Source organism: Carcharhinus amblyrhynchos, chromosome 7, assembly GCF_965287045.1.
Source record: "Carcharhinus amblyrhynchos chromosome 7, sCarAmb.v2.hapA, whole genome shotgun sequence".
Classification (NCBI taxonomy): domain Eukaryota; kingdom Metazoa; phylum Chordata; class Chondrichthyes; order Carcharhiniformes; family Carcharhinidae; genus Carcharhinus; species Carcharhinus amblyrhynchos.
The window spans coordinates 75,178,791-75,200,767 of NC_137330.1; the positions used below are offsets into that span (position 1 = coordinate 75,178,791).

The 21,977-nt window shown below is 41.9% G+C and overlaps 2 protein-coding genes across 3 annotated transcripts in view; one reads left to right on the forward strand and one right to left on the reverse strand.

The window, feature by feature from the left end:
- Positions 1-5,974, reverse strand: part of scara3 (scavenger receptor class A, member 3) — a 50,220-nt gene extending 44,246 nt beyond the window's left edge. The window contains exons 1-2 of one of the 2 annotated variants that reach the window (XM_080192626.1): positions 5,838-5,974; positions 5,534-5,631 (exon numbers count right to left, since the gene is read on the reverse strand). In XM_080192626.1, coding sequence (XP_080048752.1) covers positions 5,534-5,540 — 7 coding nt within the window. In that variant the 5' untranslated portion in view covers positions 5,541-5,631; positions 5,838-5,974. Of the gene's footprint in view, positions 1-5,533; positions 5,632-5,833 lie in introns of both variants that reach the window. The other variant, XM_080192627.1, reaches the window with a different exon arrangement.
- A 670-nt stretch (positions 5,975-6,644) lies between these two features.
- clu (clusterin) overlaps positions 6,645-21,977 on the forward strand; it is a 48,324-nt gene continuing 32,991 nt past the window's right edge. The window contains exon 1 of the mRNA XM_080192628.1: positions 6,645-6,858. The gene's annotated coding sequence lies outside the window, so the exon portion shown is untranslated. The remainder of the gene's footprint in view (positions 6,859-21,977) is intronic.

The following is a 21,977-nucleotide window of genomic DNA, read 5'->3' on the forward strand; positions in this document are numbered from 1 at the left end:
AAAAGTCTGACAACACCAGGTTTTAGTCCAACCTATTTATTTGATAATATACTCACAAGCTTTCGGGGTTAGCCCCTTCGTCAGGTGAATGGAGAGTTCAGACTCTCCATTCACCTGACGAAGGGGCTAACCCCGAAAGCTTGTGAGTATATTATCAAATAAATAGGTTGGACTAAAACCTGGTGTTGTCAGACTTTTTAATGAGGAACCTTGTCAAAGGCTTTACTGAAGTCCATGTAGACAACATCCACTACCCTACCCTCATCAATTATCTTCATCACTTCCTCGAAAAACTCAATCAAGTTAGTGAGACACGACCTCCCCTTCACAGAACCATGTTGCCTCTCACTGATACGTCCACTTAATTCCAAGTGGGAATAAATCCTGTCTCAAAGAATCCTCTCCAATAATTTCCGTACCACTGATGTAAGGCTCACCAGCTTGTAATTACCTGGATCATTCTTGCTACCCTTCTTAAATAAAGGAAGAACATTGGTTATTCTCCAATCCTCTGGGACCTCTCCGGGCAGTGGGACATTGTGCAATAACCTCTCTGGCTATGTCGAGGCATCTTGAAACCAATTGTACAAATAATCTCCAGCTTTTGTCGTGACACTATGAACTTCCTACAGAAACTCAGCACACATGGAGCAGTTGAACCAGGAGCACTCCTCGTCACAATGGACGTCTTGGCACTCTACACCAGCATCCCCCCAATGATGGCATTGCTGCAACTGTCTCAGTCCTCTACGCTGACAACTGTCAATCTCCAGATGCAATTTTACAACTCATCTGCTTCATCCTGGACCACAATGTCTTCACCTTCAACAACCAGTTCTTCATCCAGACACACGGAACAGCCATGGGGACCAAATTCGCACTCAAAATGCCAACATCTTCATGTATAGGTTTGAACAAGACCTCTTCACTGCACAGGACTAAAGCTATACACTAGATACATCGATGACATTTTCTTCCTTTGGGCTCATGGCGAACAATCACTGAAACAACTATATGATGACATTGACAAGTTCCATCCCACCATCAGACTCACCATGGACTACTCTCCGGAATCGGTTGCATTCTTGGACACACGCATCCCCGTCAAGGATGGTCACCTCAGCACTTCACTGTACCACAAGCCCATGGATAACCTCACGAAGCTCCACCCCTCCAGCTTCCACCCCAAACATCTCATGTGAGAACATCATCCACCAGGTACACAGTACATACACTTGCAACTCGGCCAACATTGTCTACCTGATATTCTGCAGGAAAGGATGTCCTAAGGCATGGTACATTGGAGGGACCATGCAGACGCTACGACAATGGATGAATGAACACTGTTCGACAATCACTTCCTCTTCCTGTTGGGGAACACTTCAGCAGTCACGGGCATTCGGCCTCTGATCTTTGGGTAAGCGTTCTCTGAGGCGGCCTACATGACACATGATAACGCAGGATCACTGAGCAGAGACTGATAGCCAAGTTCTGCATACATGAGGAAGGCCTCAACCAGGATCTTGGGTTCATGTCACGCTATCTCCTATGGACAAGCCCTCTGTACACACAGGATCTACTCAGATGAGGAGGGTCGCAACAGACGCTAAAGATGCCCTCATAAGAACAAGATATGGCGATCAACTCATTGATCGACAGTTCCGACACATTACAGCAGAAAAATGCACCAACCTCCTAGAAGACAAACACAGGACATAGTGGACAGAGCACCCTTTGTCGTCCAGTACTTCCCCAGAACAGAGAAGCTACGACATCTTCTCCAGAGCCTTCAGATTGTCACTGATGAAGACGAACATCTTGCCAAGGCCATTGCCACACATCCACTTCTTGCCTTCAAACAGCTACGTAACCTCAAACACACCATTGTCCGCAGCAAACTATCCAGTCTTCAGGAGAACAGTGACCACGACACCACATAACCCTGCCACAGAAACCTCTGCAAGACATGCCGGATCATTGACACGGATGTCATCATCTCACATGAGAACATCATCCATCGGGTACACGGTACATACACTTGCAACTCGGCCAACATTGTCTACCTGATACACTGCAGGAAAGGATGTCCTGAGGCATGGCACATGCAGACGCTACGACAACAGATGAATGAACACAGCTCAACAATCACCAGGCAAGACTATTCCCTTCCTGTTGGCGAACACTTCAGCAGTCACGGGCATTCGGCCTCTGATCTTCAGGAAGGCATTCTCCAAGGCGGCCTTCATGACACACGATAATGCAGAATTGCTGAGCAAAGACTGATAGCCAAGTTCCGCTCACATGAGTACGGCCTCAGTAGGGATCTTGGGCTCATGTCACACTATCTGTTATCCCCACAACTTGCCTGGGCTTGCAAAATCTCACTAACTGTCCTGGCTGGAGACAATACACATCTCTTTAAACTGTGCTTAACCCTCTCTCCATTCACATTGTTTGCACTTTTAAGACTTGATTGCCTGTGGAAACTCACATTCCAACCATTATTTTGTAAATTCAGTTTGTGTCTTTAGATGCTCTGTTTGTGAACAGAATTTCCACTCACCTGATGAAGGAGCAGCGCTTTGAAAGTTTGTGGCTTGTGCTACCAAACAAACCTGTTGGACTTTAACCTAGTGTTATGAGACTTCTTACTGTGTTGACCTCCCCTGTAGCCAGTGAAGATACAAAGATTTCTCTCAAGGCCCCAGCAATTTCCTCCCTTGCCTCTCTCAGTATTCTGGGGTATATCCCTTCAGGCCCTGGGTACTTGTCTAACTTAATGTTTCTTAAGATCCACAATACCTCCTCTTTTTTGATCTCAACATGACTCAAACCATCTACACACCCATTCCCAGACTCATCATCCAACAAGTCCTTCTCTTTGGTGAATACTGATACAAAGTACTCATTTAATACCTCGCCTATTTTCTCTGGCTCCACGTATCACTCCCTTGCCCTTGAGTGGACCAACCCTCTCCCTGGCTACCCTCTTGCTCCTTATATATGTATAAAAAGCCTTGGGATTTTCCTTAATCCTGCTGGCCAATGGTTTTTTGTGAACAATTTTAGCCCTCTTACTCCTTGCTTAAGTTTCTTTCTACATTCCTTGTAACCCACACTTGCTTTGTGTGTTCTCAGCCTCCTATCTTTGATAAGTGCTTACTTTTTCTCTTTGACTAGTCTCACAGTATCTCTCGTTAAACAAGGTTCCCAAAACTTGCCATACTTATCCTTCATCCTTATAGGAATACGCTGTAATAGAATGAGCCCAAAAATATCAACAACAATCAGCCTGCTGACCATTTCCTGGCATCAAACATTGTCTGTGATAGGTTCGAGGCCACCAGGTCTGCTTTTCTCTACGAGTTTTTTTAATTCATTCTTTCCGATGAGGGCTTCCCTGGCAAGGCTGGCATTTATTGCCCAACTTGAACTGTACTTGAAAACATGGTAGTGAGCTGCCTCCTTGATCCGCTGCAGTCAATGTGGTGTGAGTACACTCTCAGTGCTGTTAGACAGGGAGTTTCAGGAGTTTGATGCAGTGATAGTGAAGGAACTGTGAGCAATATATTTCAAAATCAGCATGGTGAGTGACCTGGAAGAGAACTTGCAAGTGGATGTGTTCCCATGCATCTGCTGTCCTTGTCCTTTTAGATGGTAGAGGTTGTGGGTTGGAAAGTGCTGTCGAAGTAACATTTGTGGGCAGCAAGGAGTCTTGTTTGGAGCCCTGTTAATTGTTGGTAATAGAGACCAACTGGGATTTTGCAATCAGCCTCCTGTTTCCTGATACAACTTGGGTGGTTCAATTGACATGAGGGGTGGGGGTGGGGGGAGTGGTGTTACATGCAATGAGGAGGAACCTGGTGGGCCAGAGCCCTAGGTAAGTACAGGCCATCTCTGACTGCGCGAGTGTGGGTGAAAAGAAGACTACTTCCCTATGGAGGAATTTCCACCACACCCCCTCCCACACAGCCCTGCCCCCAACCTTACCACTACTGTGGTGGTACAGCACGGCTGCTTTTTCTATTCTGAATTAAATTTTGCAAAAAGTTGTTGAGTGGGCATCTTCACATTGAAGTATCCTCTTATTTACTTATCCTTTACAGCAGCTGACAGCTCCTCCAAAGCTGGAGGGCCTCTGTTTGCCTCTCCAGCTTCATAAGCCTGTCTGCCACCCTTAATTGGACAGCGAGCCTGTTTTCATACCAATTAATGGCCATCACAGTTAAAATTCCAACAAGCAACTGTCTTACTAGATTCAGGACTCAGAAATAGCCCCAGCTCCAATTTCTCTGCCTCAAAGCAGAAGTTCAGATGGAGAATACAGAATTATGCTAATACTGTCAGATTTATGTTTCCCATTGTAGTATATTGCAAAATCTGGGTGTTTTGTTACATTGCATTCACTGCTGTCCTCTTTGTTGGGGAGGTGCAATAACAGTTATTTGAATGATGGCTACCTGCAGTTGACCAAATGTTAGTCTTACTCATGCCATACACAACATACAAAAATGTAGACAGAGTATTGGTAAAGGCTATTTGACCAAAGGAGCATCACAACCAAGGTCATTTCTGTCCTCACCAATATCACAGACACGCTGTTTCTGGCAGGGGCCCTGTGATTGCTTGAGCTCCTGATTTCAACCATCCTAATGCAGGCAACACTTGAAGCTTTAATTGTTCTTCACAATCCAATTGTAAGTCAAAGACTCTACAATGGTTTGTTATCTCAATTGCCCCATCAGCTTTGTAACCTCTCATGAAGCTGGGCTTATCTTTTTGGAACACAGAAGCAAGAATAATAATTCAGCCCCTCAAGGTGTGATTTTACTCCCTGCTTCTAGTTTATGTAATCTCTCCCCATGATTGTAATTCTTGAAGCCCTAGTAACACTAGGGTGAACCTTTGCTGCACTCTTTCCAAAACTAATATATCTTTTCTAAGGTGGATTGCCCATAACCGTTCTATCCCTCTTGTTATTAAATGCTAACATTCCATGAATCTTTTAGATTATTTATGAAAGGAGTGTTTCTTTGTTGTTAAAATGAGATGTTTATTTGATTAACACAATGATCCTTGAGGAAAATGTTCTCTCCTCAATGCTATGCACAAATATATAAGCACAATGTTTTTCTACACATACAAACTGACCAAAAATTACTACATGCCAACAAATATGTTTCGCAATATCCATGGGCTAAAGTAGAAATTGTTCCTCAAAATTATTAAAAAGTTCCTACAGCTCCAATGATGACAGAATATGTATCAAGCAAGTTTATACCAATAATAACTTTCTCAAGATCGCAAATGCTGGATTAGTCATTGTAAAACTGCTGTGCTTTACTTGCTAAAGACCGCACACATAGACACACTACATATACATATATATTTACAGACATACATATTTTATGATAAGCTGCTCACATTAAACAAACTTATCAAGAGGGTATCAGAAATGGAAAAGGGGGCAACAAAACAAAGCTAAACGAATAGATTTGCTAATAAAATGAAACGGAGATAGGAAGGTACTAACCTTTCATGTTCTGCAATTATATTCTATCTGAAGTAAACGCCTGCTGCATCTCTGCATCAAAAAAAACTTCCTTGGAAAGTTAAGCAGACAAGAACTTCCTGTAACACAGTAAAGGTTTAGGATAACATTGCAATGAGCATACAGGCACACACAGATGCAGACATTTCAATCTGTTGCTTAAAAAAAACTGACTTTAGTCTGTTACTATAGATTTAAACGTGCATCTTTTATTTGTATATATTTTAAAAGCTTAAAGCCGATTTTGAGTTTTTTTTGAAAGCGCGGCATGATTACAGTTACCTACTTGTTTTCAGCTAAGTTTCCTTCATGAAAACATGTCTGGGAAACGCAGACTGCAACTAAAAACTTCTCCTAATCTTCCTTGTTCTGGAGCCTGAATAAACATCCTCACAGAGAGAGAGAGAAAAAAAGGCAGGACTTCTTTTTGCCGGGGCGACATGTTTCACGTTTGGAGAACCGTGACCTTGGCTCATTTTACTCAAAACATTTTCAGAGACACAGCGACCATGTTGTCAGTCTGCAAGGTAACCAGTTTTGGGCCATGCTAATTGTTACCAAATGTCTTGGAAATGAGAGAAAAGTTCACTTCACATTACAAACTGTGCTGATGGGAGCTCTAAAGTATGAAGACGTTAGCAGTACTGTTTGCCTTTAACCTCATTGGAAAGAAAAGTATAAGATTAAACAAAAGTGGGACATAAAAGAGCACCACACTGACAGAAACATGTGTGAAAACATTTCCAAATCATGAAATTACAAAATCCATAGCCAAAAAATAAACAAAAAAAACAACAAATCACTTTGAATTATTACTTTCCCAATGAATGAATTGAATATAACGCTTCTCAATATTCCCAGCAAGAAAATGATTTTGGCCAGGATGTGCAATTGCAGCAACGATTGAATCTCAGTTCCCTGATGTTTTCGAGTCACGTAAACACACTAACTCGCCAAAAGTGACAGCTAGAAACTGACAGCCCTGCTTGTTCGTGGATGGTTCTCCCACCCGCCTCGGTCGCAGCAGCGGCTTGTAGCCGGTGTCGTGTTGCCCACTGCTGGATCCGTGCAGCATTTGCACCGGTCGCTCGGATTCCAGTCATTCGTGGGTTGCTTTTTAAAAAAAAACACTTCGGGAGAAGACAGTCCTTGCAGAATTTTCCAGAACGTCCCAGAAAGCTATTCAACATTGCGTATTGGTGACTCAACAGAAATGTAAATGTAACCTTGAGTGCCAGGATAAAAAGGGTCCAGGACTGCTGCGCGAAGCGGAGATCAGCAAGGGCAGGGACAGACTTCTCTGCAAGGTATGGGTACCAGAGAGGGTTTGTTTATACAATTACTAATGGTTTGGGAGGGGGGCCGCTCCTGGTGCTTTGTCTGAAAGGGGAAATAGCTTACTTTAAACAGCAGTCGGTGTTTTGTGATGGTTAAATAATACGATTTGAAGACACTTTGATGTGAAATATTGAATGTAAGGTATGAACGATCAAGAATGTAGATTTAGTCGGTGGTAACACAGAATTATCACCGGCAGCATATGAAAGCGAAATTGTAAATTGCAGCAATTGACCTTTAAAAAAAAGCGATTATTGGCCCATGCTGAAACATATTGTGGATGATAAATGTGCTGATTTTAATCGCTTTTAACATATTATTTGAACAATTTAATGCAAACGACCGCCCCTCCCCCGTCCCCTTCAGAAGTCTTGTCACAGAGCGAGAGCCGCATTAAACGTTTTCTAACCTAAAGTTTAGAGTGTAATAGTGCGTTGACAAATCTGACATGAGGTTTGTGCTTCAAAGTAGTTTGAAAGTTATTGTGGGCTCTCCGTCCTTATTATTTCAGATAAAACTGTAACAGACAAAGTGAAAGACTGTAAACAAAATTGTAAATGATGTGCCGGTTAAGTTGATTGGCCACCCTAAATTGAATCAGCAGTGTCAGTGGGATTAACAGGATAAATATATGGGGTTGTGGGGGTAGGGCCCGGATGGGATTGTGGTCGGTGCAGTCTCGATGGGCCGAATGGCCTCTCCTTGCACTGTAGGGATTCTGATACTGTAATTAGCCAGGGAGAGTTTTGCTTTTGTGGTCGAAAAGAATTTCTCACCAGTGTTGTTAATTAATGTTTACTATTGAGGACATCATTGTGCAGTCCATGCATCTTGTGTTTGGGAAGTCCTGTCGGTGGGTATAGGCCTTAGGCACATATGTTTTTTTAACATGGCAGGAACATTGTTGTTGTCCTCCAAAAGCTAATTACAACTTGTAGATTTATCATTTTGATTCTAGAATATGATCAAAACCTGTTTACCAAATGACTCAGGCAAACCACACAATCTGCCCTCCCAAAACTACTTGTTAGATACAACTTTGAAGATTTATCAGGACCAGGATAGCTGAACTGATTTATATAAAGGTGTAATAAGCATGCTGCCAGATCAGAGAGGTGGAAGGAAGAGTGGTCAAAGACAGTTAAGATCTCGTGGGACAGTTCCATAGTTTAAGCTTTTTAAACTGCTGAACATCTGCATCAGATGGCGCACATGTTGAATGTGGAGAAGTTTCGAGCAGAGGCGAGCATTGTAGCTTTTTCTTTTCCACTCTTACCATGGAGAAAACATTGTGAAAAGGCACAAGTGTAGTTTGATGGTGTTAGGGGGAGAGGGGGTGATGTGGTAAGTGAGGAAGGGGGAGAGCTGTGTGAGGGGTGGTTGTCGCTCTTTGATCCTCTATTAACCAAGAAGCAACAACCCTCCCCAGCCTCCCCCATCCTTCATCATTGCCAATACTTGGGAAGAGGAGGAAAACAAAAAGAAAATTATAGCGTTAAATAAATAAACAGGGTGTTCTTAGGTTTTTAAGCTGTTTCTTAAAATATGGTTATTTTTGCAATATGACAAAAACATGTTAATAGCACCACGTCTCTTTCTAGAGGCTGGAATTCTTTGCATGCTATCATTCTAGATGGTCAAGGTTATTGCTTTAGATGTTGGCTGACAGCCAAGCTGCAGTTATTTGCACCCAGCCTACTGCAGTCTGACTGCATCTCACAGGGAGGGCTTTGGTAAGATGGACTCGTTTTCATGTTTGCCGCTGCAACTGATCAGAAGCAAGGTGGGACACTGGTGTAATATAAAAGCAAATTACTGCTGGTACTGGATTCTGAGGCGAACACAGAAAATGCTGGAAAATCTCAGCAGGTCTGACAGCATCTGTGGAGAGAGAACAGAGCTAATGTTTCAAGCCTAGATGGTTCTTCGTCAGAGCTGGTGTAGCTGTATAGTTTGATAGTTTTTTAAATTAAAAATCCTCTGTTTTAACTTTCATAGAATCCCTACAGTGCAGAAGGAGGCCAATGGGCCCATCAAATCTGGACTGACAAAATCCCACCCTAGTCCTGCCATGTAACCCTATGTATTTACCCTGCTAGGGAACAACTTAACATGGCCAATCAACCTAACCCACACATCTTTGGAGTGTGGGAGGAAACTGGAGCACCCGGAGGAAACCCATGCAGACACATGGAGAATGTGCAAACTCCACACCGACAGTCACCTAAGACCAGAATTGAACCCTGGCCCTCGGTGATTTGACGCAGCAGTGCTAACCACTGTGCCACCATGCCACCCTGCAACTTTAATTCTAAAATTTATAAATTATGATTTTTTTTAACTAAAACAATTGCCTATTACCTGTGATGGTACTAAGCACAAACTGGGATCACCCTAGGTGTTTGGATACCTGTCAATAAGGGCAACGACTTTCTCCATGCTAAAATTGACATTTAAAATATCTGCACATTATTCAGGCATTAGAGGACTAAAATGAAAATATAAACAAAAAATGTTGGAAATTCTCAGGAGTTATGGCAGCATCTGTGGAGAGAGATACAGAATTAGCCGCCAGAATTCTACCGCTTCGCCCATCACAGAATTGGAGTGGGCAAGGGGCAGACAAGGGAAATGTCCATTCACCTCAGGTGGAAATTTCCAGTCTCACTCAAGTCAGGCTGTAAAATCCCAACCAGCATTTCAGGTTTGTCACTTTTCATCAAAGCAGAATTTAGTTTTAAATTTGAAGCCCGTGTTAGCGTTATTTAAGTATTTCAAGCATTTTCTGTTTTTATTTCAGATTAGTGTCCATAGTATTTTGCTTGTGTAAAATATTAGTAATCCTGACATATAACTGTTTTTAGGTGTAAATGATTCTATTTCAAAAGCAAAGATTGTACAATACAATGGATCTGTTATAGGTAGCTAACTGGGAAGCAACTCTTGTTGTATTTCATGCATCTTACATTGAATCATCAAAATCAGCTACATCTGGAATGCAGTGAAGATTTGCTCTCTGAAATAGGACTTACAGCTGTGTTGATTAAGTCTGTGGCTCCAATTGGTGACCAAGGTTAATTATATTGCACATTGGGGTGGGGGTTAGAGTGTGGATTCCGTATGTCTCTTCCACAGAGACATATACTTCATTTCAGCCAGATCATACAAGAGAGCTGCGAAGTGAAAGGAAAATGTTATATAGTGTCTTCCACAATGTCAACACATTACCAAGTACTTTACAGTCAATTATTTTTTCAAGTGTAATTACTGTTGTGTTGTTGGAACTGTGATAATGACCTTGCACACGAGGTCTCACACACAGTAATGTGATAATCACCCGATCATTGTTTCTTTTGGTTGGGGAATTATCACTGACCTGGACACGAAAGAGAAATCCTCTGTACTTCAAAAAGTTCCATGGGTTCATTTACAAGCACCCATAGCTGGTGCTCAGTTTAACATTTCATCTGAAAGGTAGCACCTCAAATGGTGTAGCACATAGTCAGAACAACACAAGAATATCAGCTTACAATATATGCACAGATTTCTGTTTTGGGCCTTGAATCCACAACCTTCAGTTTTAGGGTAAGTAAGTGTTAGCAATGAGCCACATATGACACAATGTAGGTTCATTGTTTCATTCATTTAAGGGACAGAATACAGATGTGTGTCACAAGAACAACTCCAGCCAATAAATTGCAGTTACATTGCAAGAGTTTCATGAAAAAGGCTGATAGTGTGGGGAGATGGTGGTACCAGTAGTGTTGGGGCCAGGATAATGCTCTGGGAGCAATGGGTTCAAATTTCACCATGGCAGCTGTTGGAATTTAAATTCAATCAAGCTAAAAGTTTGGTCTTAGTGCTGGTGACCATAAAACATCATTAATTGTTGCAAAAATCCATCTAGTTCACTAATATACTTAAGGGAAGAAAAAAATCTGCCCTCCTTACCTGTCACTCCAGACCAGTAACAATGTGGTTGACTCTTAACTACCCTCTGTTATGATCCCAGCTGATGTTACTACTGGACAAGTCAGATCCCAGTATGTGACCTGGCTTGATAGATCCTAATTTTTATTTTTTGCTTAGAAATGTGGAGAGCAGTTACAGACCCCACTTGGAGTACTGTGCACAGTTCTGGTCGCCTCACTACAGGAAGGACGTGGAAGCTATCGAGAGGGTGCAGAGGAGATTTACAAGGATGTTGCCTGGATTGGGAGGCATGCCTTATGAAGATAGGTTGAGGGAGCTCAGTCTCTTCTCCCTGGAGAGACGATGGTTGAGAGACGACCTGATAGAGGTTTATAAAATGTTGAGAGGAATAGATAGGGTGGATTCTCGGAGGCTATTTCGCAGGGCTGAAATGGTCGCTATGAGAGGACACAGGTTTAAGGTGCTGGGAAGCAAGTAAAAGGAGATGTTAGGCGTAAGTTTTTCACTCAGAGGGTGGTGAATGAGTGGAAACAGCTGCCGTCGGTGGTGGTAGAGGCGAACTAGCTGGGGTCTTTTAAAAGACTTCTGGATGAGTATATGGGATCTAATGGGATTGGGAGTTACAGATAGTTCTATGGCTTGGTAGGTATAGATGTGATCGGCGCAACTTGTGGGCCGAAGGGCCTGTTTGTGCTGTAGTGTTCTATGTTCTATGTCCTATGAACAGAATCACTGGAGTGTGCTGATGGACTTTTAATAAAAGACTAAACATCTATTAAACAATGACGTATATCACGTTATTCCTTCACCCCAACTGTACACTTGCAAATCTATAGAGATTTGTAAGATAACACAAGTTACAAACTCTATCTTATACTGTAATTTTCACAGTAGGTACAATCCATGTAAATAGGTGAGCTGTGGTTGGACTTGCAGCACTCAGAAACCAAGTGACAGATGCTATCCCAAGCAACTCCTATGTATATCTCTTCAACTCCCTCAGAAGCTTATCACACCATGAGTCAACTGGTCACACAAAATTCTGTCTTTCTACTGAGGATTACCAATCTCAGTGCATGAAAAGCTCCGGTTAGAATCTTCTCCCGACTGACGCTTTCTGTCAGCATCTTCCACAAGGATCCACCTCCAGGGCTTCGATTTCACCTCCATTGTTCCTTTTCCTTGGATTGCCATGTGCATTCAAGCTTTGCCTTCCACACAGACTCAGAAACTCAGCCATACAAACCCAGTCCATGCCCCTCATATATTGCTGCTTCACTGATTCATAGTAAGAAGTCACCCATCTTTGGCTGTCTCATTAGATCTTCAAATTTCTCGCAAGTCACTTTTCCTCAATTTTGCTCCCCACAACTTTCTCTCTTTATCTTGGAACCTTTTACTCTGCTTCTATAGGACCTTGTTCAGACTCTTGGCTTTGTTCCTTGACTTAAGGCATTCTTTTTGTTCTATTCCCTGGTTTCTGGGACTTCCTTCTGTTTATTTGAAAAGTCTGCTTCCTGTAGTTTCCCCTCATGTGTCCAGTTCCTGCTGGCACATGCTTCTAACTGGACTAAAAATGCTTTCTCTTTCTCCACGTAGTGTGGGCCAGCCAGTTTTTTTCTACTTTTTCAAAATTTCCCTAAGCTACTGACCCCTTTTGACGACTAACACAGCTCCCCACTTCAAGAGTCATAAAACTTCATTAAAATGTAGGTACGCAAACAAACCCACAGCTTCAGAGAACTCTAAACCAAAACTTTCTCGACTCACAAATGCAGAAATATAAACTAAACTTAAACTTCAAACTGAAACTTAGGAATTAAAACCCGCAAGTGCAACTTCCTTAACTATTTGTATTTCCTGAACACCTCTGAAATGGTACAGCAAGCCACTCAGTTCACAGACAATTAAGGATGACTAGTACCGCCCATCTCCCAGAAAAATATTTAAAATCTTCTGAGAAATATAACTTCTTTCCCTCATGGGGTGCTCAAATAATTTTAAAATGTGCAATTAAAGATGTACATAAATTACTGCTGTGTGTTTCCAATGCACATTTAACTCTCTAGACATATACAGCTTTGAAACATTATTATCTGGTGCTTTATTTGATACGTGCATGCATGATACTGACGCCAGTTGCAAATTTAAAACTAAATTTTGTGTTCCTCAACATTGATGTTATTCATAACAAGGATCAGACAAAGTAGATTAACTTAAAAATCACTAAAGGCCAGATTGTAATGACTTCCATGGAATCCTTCTGTTAAACCTGGTATTAAAGTTAAAGATAAAGTTTATTTATTAGTCACAAATAAGGCTTACAGTAACTCTGCAGTGAAGTTACTGTGAAATTCCCTTAGTCTCTATAGTCCGGCACTTGGTTGGTCAATGCAATGAATTGGTATTAGATGGCAAATGTGTATAACACATTTTTTCTGTTAATATAGTCATAAATACATTGAGAATAGAATAAGATTCACATTAAAATAAATTTGGCAGCTTGGCTATTAATGATGGCAAGAATAATTTTCTGCACTAATATAAAATATAATTAACTTCTGCTAGTGAAATAATTCATTGCATTTTGCAGCAAGACAGGCATTCCTATATCAGCTTAAAACTAGCTCTAGGCAAAGATCTATTGGATTAAGCACCAGAAATTTAAAGCAATGCCAAGTAAACCACAGAATGATAGGGGAAGCTTCCTTTCACCTGACAGGCTGTTGTGGCTGTATCCCTTTGCATTTGTCAGAGATTAAGAGATAGCAAAAGATGTATTGGCACTTTGGCTCCAGCACAATATTATCAAAAATCCAGATGGCAAAAGAATAGTTAACTGTTGACTTATAAAAATGATTGAATGTCAGGCGTCAGAATGGAATATAGTTTCCTGAGGTAAATGATAGCAGGGACTGAACCACAGAAATGAAGTTATATGGATCATAAAACTTGGAAATAGAAGAGACAACTCACATGGCTTTGATACTGCAACTTGTTGGCTGTACAGCGAAGCCAGGACTGTAGCTTTGAGATGATTTTTTATGATTTTTTTTTAGGTTATTTTTAAACACAACACTGGTATCATCACATTTCCAGGAACAATTTCAGGAAGTGGCTTTAGCAATGTCACAGTGCAGAAGAGGCCCTTTGGCCCATCGAGTCTGCATTGATGCATGAGATGCCCTGACCTGCCCACCTAATCCCACTTGCCAGTACTTGGCCTATGGCCTTGAGTGTAGTGGCGTGCCAAGTACTCATTCAGATACTTTTTAAAGGACGTGAGGCATCCCGCATTCACCAAGTTCCCAGGTAGTGCATTCCGGACCATCACCACTCTCTGGGTAAAAAGGTTTTTCTCAATTTTAACTTGTGTTTCCTCTTAACTGACCCTTCAACTAAGGGGATTGGCTGTTCCCTATTCACCCTGTCCACGCACCTCATAATCTTGAACATCCGAAACAGATTGCCTCTCAGTCTTCTCTGCTCCAGGGAAAACAACCCAAGACTATCTAACCTCTCTTCAAAAACTTAAATGTTCCATCCCAGGCAACATCCTGTTGAATCTCCTCTGACCCATTCCAGTGCGATCACATCCCTCCTATAATGTGGTGACCAGAACTGCACACAGTACTCCAGCTGTGGCCTAATCAAAGTTCTATACAACTCCAACATGACTTCTGTTTTTGTAATCTGTACCCCGAATGATAAAGGTGAATGTGCCATATGCCATCCATGCCATACATCAGCCGTCTTAGCTTTCATATTCTGAGGTTAGTATTCTTACCAGTAACATGAGTGTTGTAGGTCGTTTGAATAAAATTCATTATTTTTCTTTCTCTCCTTCTAGGGCAATTTACATTTCATGTTTTTGTAAGAAATTTGCAATCCAAATCTATAAAGTGACTCCAGGCATTGGAAGATGCGTGTGGGTCGCAGGCTGATTTGAAGTCATGCCATTTTAGTAATTGAGTCACTCAACACAGCTGGCTTGTAGCATCACGGGAGATCAGAGGATCCCCAGCTGGCAGGAAAATTGACATCTTCAAAAGAAAAATGTATTTTAGATTCCATTTTAACCCCACAAGAACTTAAATTTTGAATTAATAAAGATAATTCTCCTTAGATTCTGTTGCCTCTTTAAATAATCAACTAACTCTCATAGAACATAGAACATAACAGTGCAGTACAGGCCCTTCGGCCCTCGATGTTGCGCTGACCAGTGTAACCAATCTAATGACCCACTAACCTAAACTATTCCAATGTTATCCATATGCCTATCCAATGACCATTTGAATGCCCTTAAAGTTGGCGAGTCCACACTGCTGCAGGCAGGGCATTCCACGCCCTTACTACCCTCTGAGTAAAGAACCAACCTCTGACATCTGTCCTATAATTATCACCCCTCAATTTAAAGCTATGTCCCCTCGTGTTAGCCATCACCATCCGAGGAAAAAGGCTCTCACTGTTCATCTTATCTAATCCTCTGATCATCTTGTATGCCTCAATTAGGTCACCTCTTAACCTTCTTTCTAACGAAAACAACCTCAAGTCCCTCAGCCTTTCCTCATGAAGAAACAAAGCTGAGGGAGACCATTCATTCTGCCCAGCTCACCTGCCCATACAGATCTAGGGTTCCCTGAACTGCAGGTTTTAATTGTGACTTGAATAGTTCAGAGTTTTTATTATGAGATTCCCAAAGGGTTTCCTGTACTGGAAATTTGAACATTTTTTGTGAATATTTTTCAGCTGATAAACAAAAAGCACTGCAGGCCTGTCCCAAATAATTTGACTGTACAATAATCACTACCGAAGTTCCATTCAGCGCAAAATAAGGTTGGACAGCCTTATGCTGTATTTAAGACACAGCATCATTTATCATGCACAAGCCTTTCCCTTTCACCGCCCTATCCTGGAACAGAAATCTACTTTCATTAAATGTGTAAGCAGAATTCATTTATTTGATAGTTGAGATTGTAACAGAGACCGTTCAGAATTGGATCACTCATGTGCATTGTACCCTTTCAACCCCAGATAGATGCAAAGTGGGCAAATGGCTCTTTGTTCGTCTCACCTTGGCTTGCCCCCTACTTCACTGGCACCTTCTCTTTTGAGCAACTCATCTTATTCAATCTCACTCTCTTCTCCTTTGAAATCTTCATTATCTACCACCTACCATGGCATGTTCTCATCCTTGGCCACTTCAGCCTCCATCTCAGCTCACCTTGCCCCTACTCTTTCTGGGTTCTCTCCACTTCTGTCCTCCAAACTTCACATAAATTCACTGCCAGCCCCTCAATCAGAAACGAGTCACTTTGCATGATTTCTCTATTGCCATAGTTGATCATTATCTTGTATCCCTCACCACTCAATACCCCTTAATTCCGCCAAATCCATTGCCTTTTTTTCACCTCTTGGGGAAAAATATTCATCCTTCAGACACTTTCAAACACCTCACAATCTAGCCTTTGATCCTTTGTTTCCCATGATGCTTCTTCTGTTGTCGATTTACTCCATAACAGTCTCACCTCCACTTTTGTTCCCCTTTGCACCCAGCGAAGCCTTTGTTCTTCCAGCACCCTAATGGTGCTGGCCACCATCTTTGCTCCATTCAGTCTAACATTGGCCAATATCAATTTATATAGTGCACAATTGGTTTAGTCATTCATTACCAAATCTAGCATGAACACTTCATGCAATATTGGATGCTGCTGAACCTAGCTAGGTCTGCTCACTACTCCAGGATCATCCTGGAATGCAAATATTTTAAAGGGGATGGAAGAACAAAGAGATCTGGGAAGTTCTGCAGTCTTTCACGGTGTTAGGACAAGCTGATAAAGCTGTTTTAAAAAGTTGAAAGTCTCAAGTACAAAAACAAGGGCCGGAAATTTACTACTGTTCACGCTGGCAGGAGTTTCCCATCCCACTGCAGTGAACAAAGATTGGGCTGGGCACTAAATTCTCCAACCTCACTGGGAGCATAGTGCGAATGCTGGGTAAGATCATGCCCAAGGAAGTTATAGTAATATTGATAAAGCATTGATTTGACCTCAACTGGAGTATCATGGCCATATCTGGGCAACACACTTTAGGATAGATATTTAGATCCTGGAAAGGGGGAAGAGCGAATTTACTGGAAGGATACAGGGTTGAGAACTTCAGTTAAGTGGAAAGTCTAGAGAAGCTGGAGTTGTTTTACTTGGAGCAGAAAATATTAAGGGAGGTTTAATAGTGGTGTTTGAAAAGATGATTTTTGACTTAGTTAATAGGGCATACTGTTTCCACTGGCAGGGAGGCCAGTAACCAGAAGATACAAATTACAGGTGATTCGCAAAGGACCAGAGGGGAGACCCCTTCTTGTGTAATGCATTGCCTGAGGGGGTATTGGAAGCAGATTCATTAGTAACTTTCTTAAAGGAATATATGTGAAAAGTAAACATTTGCAGAGCTATGGAGAAATGGCAAGGAAGTGGGACTAATAGGCTCACTCTACAAAAGAAATGACACAGGCAGAATGGACTGAATGGTCCCTTCTCCACTTTTAGCCATCTCTTTACATCCTTCTCCAACTCCTTCTACTCTGAGCTTCAACAAAAAGCATAGGAGTGCAGTGTCTTTTATCTCCGACAATCAGACAGTCTTTCAGCTGCCGCAGCCATAACTTTCCCTTTCCCATGCTTCCCAAGTCAAGATTCCTCCCTGTCCTAGTTCTAAGCTCACATCTTTTTCTAGTTTCCTTCCTATCTTCCCAACAAGCCCTCTGTAATCTCATCTCATCCATCAAATGCACCTCTTGCTCTCTTAATGCTATTCCCATCAAATGGTGGCCAACGTCTATCACTGGCACCATATCACCTTGTAAACTCTTCCCTATCCTCAAAAACTATCCATCTCTCTTTCAAATCTGGCATCATCAACCTCTTCCTCAAAAATCCCACTCTTTTCCCTTCAGTCATTGTGCAATAGTTGGCAATGTCCAATCTCCATTTTCTCTTCAAAGTACTTGACTATATTGTCACATTCCATGTAAAAGATGCCCATTTCTCCTGCATGTAGATGTTTGAATGTCTTCAGTTACATTTCTGTCCCTGAAACAGTCCTGAAATAGCTCTAATCAAAGTAATAAATGATATTCTGCATGACTATCATGCATAATCACTGCTTATTCTTCTCAACCACCCTAATTTTCCCAATATTCTTCCACTATTTCTCCTCCATTGTCCAGCTGAGTGGATCCGCTCACTTTGTTCCACTGTTACATATCCAGTTGTAACCAGAAAATATCATAAAATTGTTTATTTTCTCATTCTCATATATCCCTGAACTCAAAAGAATTCAACATTCTCTCTCTCCTATTTCATACCTACATACTACTCCTCAGCAATATAACCCAAAGACATGGTATTAGGTTCCACGTGTACAATGATGACAACTAGCTCTACCTCACCACTATCTCGCTTGACTTCTCCACTGTCTCCCTTTAACATCGAGAGAGAGGAGGTACTAGCAGGTTTAGCAGCCTTAAAGATAGATAAATCCGGAGGCCTGAATGAGATGTATCCCCAAGCTGTTAAGGGAGGAGATATTAGGGACTCTGGCAGTAATTTTTCAAATCCTCTCGGGACAGAATTCATCCACACCTTAACTTACGTGGATTAATCAGGGATAGTCAGCATAGATTTGTTAAGGGAAGGTCATGTTCAACAAATTTAATTGAATTTTTTGAGGAAATAACCAGGAATGGTGAGAAGAGTAATGTACTTGATATGGTCTATATGGATTTTAGCAATGTTTTTGAAGAGGTTCCTCATGACAGATTGGTCAAGAAAGTAAGGGTCTATGGGATCAAAGGCAAATTAGCACATTGGATCCAAGATTGACTGGGAGACAGGAAACAGAGCATGTTGGTAGAGGGTTAGAGGGACTGGAAGTTTGTTTCTAGTGGGGTTCTGCAGGGCTCAGTGCTGGGCCCTTGATTTTTGTGTGTACCTTAATGATTTTGACTTAAATGTAAGGGGCATGATCAAGATGATTGCACATGACATGAAAATTGCTAGGATGATAAATAGTGAGGAAGATTGTCATGCTGTGGAACAATGGACTTGTCAAGTAAGCAGAGCAGTGGCAAATAGAATTCAAACCATAGAAGTATGAGGTAATACACTTGGGGAAGGCTAACAAGGAAAAGGATTAGGGCAGGTAGATGAGGTGATTAAGAAGGCATATTAGATACTTGGCTTTATTAATCAAGACATAAAATACAAGAGCAGGGAGGTTGTGCTGGAACTGTATAAAATGCTGATTAGGCTACAGCTGGAGTACTGTGTGCAATTCTGGCCACCATATTTTGGGAAGGATGTGATTGCATTGGAGAGGGTGCAGAGGGAATTCGTCAGGATGCTGCCTGGGCTGGAAGCTCTGAGCCACAAGGAAAGATTGGATAGGCAGGGCTGCTTTCCTCAGAGCAGCAAAGCTTGAGAGGAATCTGATACAGGTGTATGAGGGGCACAGTTAGGGTGGATAGGAGGGTACTTTTTCCATTAGTAAAAGGGTCAATAGCCAGGGGGCATAGATTTAAAGTAAGAGAGAGAAGGTTAAAAGAGGAGCTGCAGAGAAACATTTTCACCCAGAGGGTTATGGGACTCTGGAACCTACTGTCTGAAAGGTGGGGGGGAGGGAGGGGGGGCGGTGGTGGTTGAGTCAGAAACTCTGGTAACATTTAAGAAGTATTTAGATATTTGCTTGTATTGTCATAACCTCCAGGGCTGTGGGTCAAGTGCTGGAAAATGAGATTAGTGCAGTCAGACCTTTGACTGGTGTGGACATGATAGGTCAAATGGTTTGTTTTCTTATTTTATTTTCTCATTGATTCACAGATATTTACAGCACAGAAGGAGGCTATGCGGTCCAGGCAGTCCACATTGGTGTTTATAATCCACATAAACCATAGTCTTAATTCCATGTATTGACACTGTTCTCTATTCCTTTTGAGCGTTTTATCATTTTAACGCATTTAACTCCACTGGGCTATTAAACATAAAATGACAAAACATACAATGCTTCATTGGACCTGTTTCAATGTATGCAGAGCTCTACAGAAACTGTTAAACTATGTTTGGGTTTGTTCCACTATACAGAGCATTAGTTTTCTTGATTCTGTTACATATATGAATAACATGGGTACTTTTTGTCCTTATCTGTTCAGCACATTCAGTTTGCCTGTTTGCAAAAATAGAACTGTCCATTTTATTCGTAAACAGGAGGAAAAACAGGGAATTTTCAAAATGATTTGCAGACCTGTCACTGGAATGTATTAAATATTTACAAATTGTTGTAACTGGCCTTGAGAGTCCTGGCACAGTTGCTCAAGGGAAGTTCTAGAAAGAAACTGGTGAACACATGTTGGTTATAGTTCTCCCATTTTTATCTGTCAGAATGTTTTGAAACTATGTGAACATACTGCAGAGTCCATTATAATTCACGCAACTCCCAGTCCACTACAGTTAGAAAAGCCTTTCTTTATGTTGTCTGTTGATGAGATCATTTGTAGACAAAGAGTCAACTTCCACATACCCAGATCTACCTCTGGACCATCTCTCACTCCCTCTATCCGTGCATCTCTGACAGGACATAACGGCCCTGATTTTTACCAGCACAGCTGCCAGAGGCTCATAAGATCGTGCCAGAGGCCAATGTTCTGCGAGCCTCTCCAGCCCCGATTTTGGGGTGACTGCCGTTAAAATCAGGAACAACATTGGTGGAGTTGTGGACAGTGCGGAAGGATGTTGCAGGTTACAGAGGGACATAGATAAGCTGCAGAGCTGGGCTGAGAGGTGCCAAATGGAGTTTAATGCAGGAAAGTGTGAGGTGATTCACTTTGGAAGGAGTAACAGGAATACAGAGTACTGGGCTAATGATAAGTTACTTGGTAAGGTGGATGAGCAGAGAGATCTCGGTATCCATGTGCATGGATCCTTAAAATTTGGCACCCAGGTTGATAGGGTTGTTAAAAAGGTGTATGGTGTGTTAGTTTTTATTGGCAGAGGGTTTGAGTTTCAGAGCCATGAGGTCATGTTGCAGCTGCACTTGGAATATTGCATACAGGAAGGATGTGGAAGCATTGGAAAGAGTGCGGAGGAGATTTACTAGAATGTTGCCTGATATGGTGGGCAGGTCTTATGAGGAAAGGCTGAGGGACTTGAGACTGTTTTCGTTAGAGAGAAGAAGGTTAAGAAGTGACTTAATAGAAGCATATTAGATAGGGTGGACAGTGTGAGCCTTTTTCCGTGGATGGAGATGGTTAGTACGAGGGGACATAGCTTTAAATTGGAGGGTGATAGATATAGGACAGATGTCAAAGGTAGGTTCTTTACTCAGAGTAGTAATGACATGGAATGCCCTGCCTGCAACAGTAGTGGACTTGCCAACATTAAGGTCATTTTAAATGGTCATTGGGTAAATAAATGGATGATATTGGAATAGTGTAGGTGAGATGGGGTTTAGATTGGGTTTCACAAGTCTGCGCAACATCGAGGGCCAAAGGGCCTGTATTGTGCTGTAATGTTCTATGTTTTATTTCTTTTGAACCTTAACCTCATCAATGCTTTTGCAACCAACAGACTCAACTACTTGGATAGTTTCCTCACTGGCCACCACTATATCACCTCATAAACTAGTTCGTCCTCACCCACGCCTGCCTGTGCTCTCACCCACGCAAGTCCCGTTCACTCTTGACCCCTGTGCTTGCTGACCAGGTCACCCAAAGTCTTGATTTTCCAATTCTCAGCCTTGTGTTCAAACTGCTCTGTAGCCTTCCATCTCTACTTCTCTGGGAGTTCCTCCAGCCCCACAACCCTCTGAGACTTTTGCAAGCCTCCAATTGTGTCTTGTTCTGAATCCTTCACTTCTTTCACTCAATGTTTGGCGATCGCACCTGCTATCTAGGACCTTAACCTCACCACCTTTTAAACCCCTCCTTTAAACCTGCCTCTGTAACCAAGCTTATAGTCATCCATCCTAATATCGTGTTTGGCTTGGTGTCAGTTTTTTGACTAATTATGGTGCTGTGAAACATCTTAGAATGCAGTGTTATATAAATGGAAATTTCTGTTAATGACTCAAAATGCTACTGGCACTGTGTGAAGCAGGACCAGGG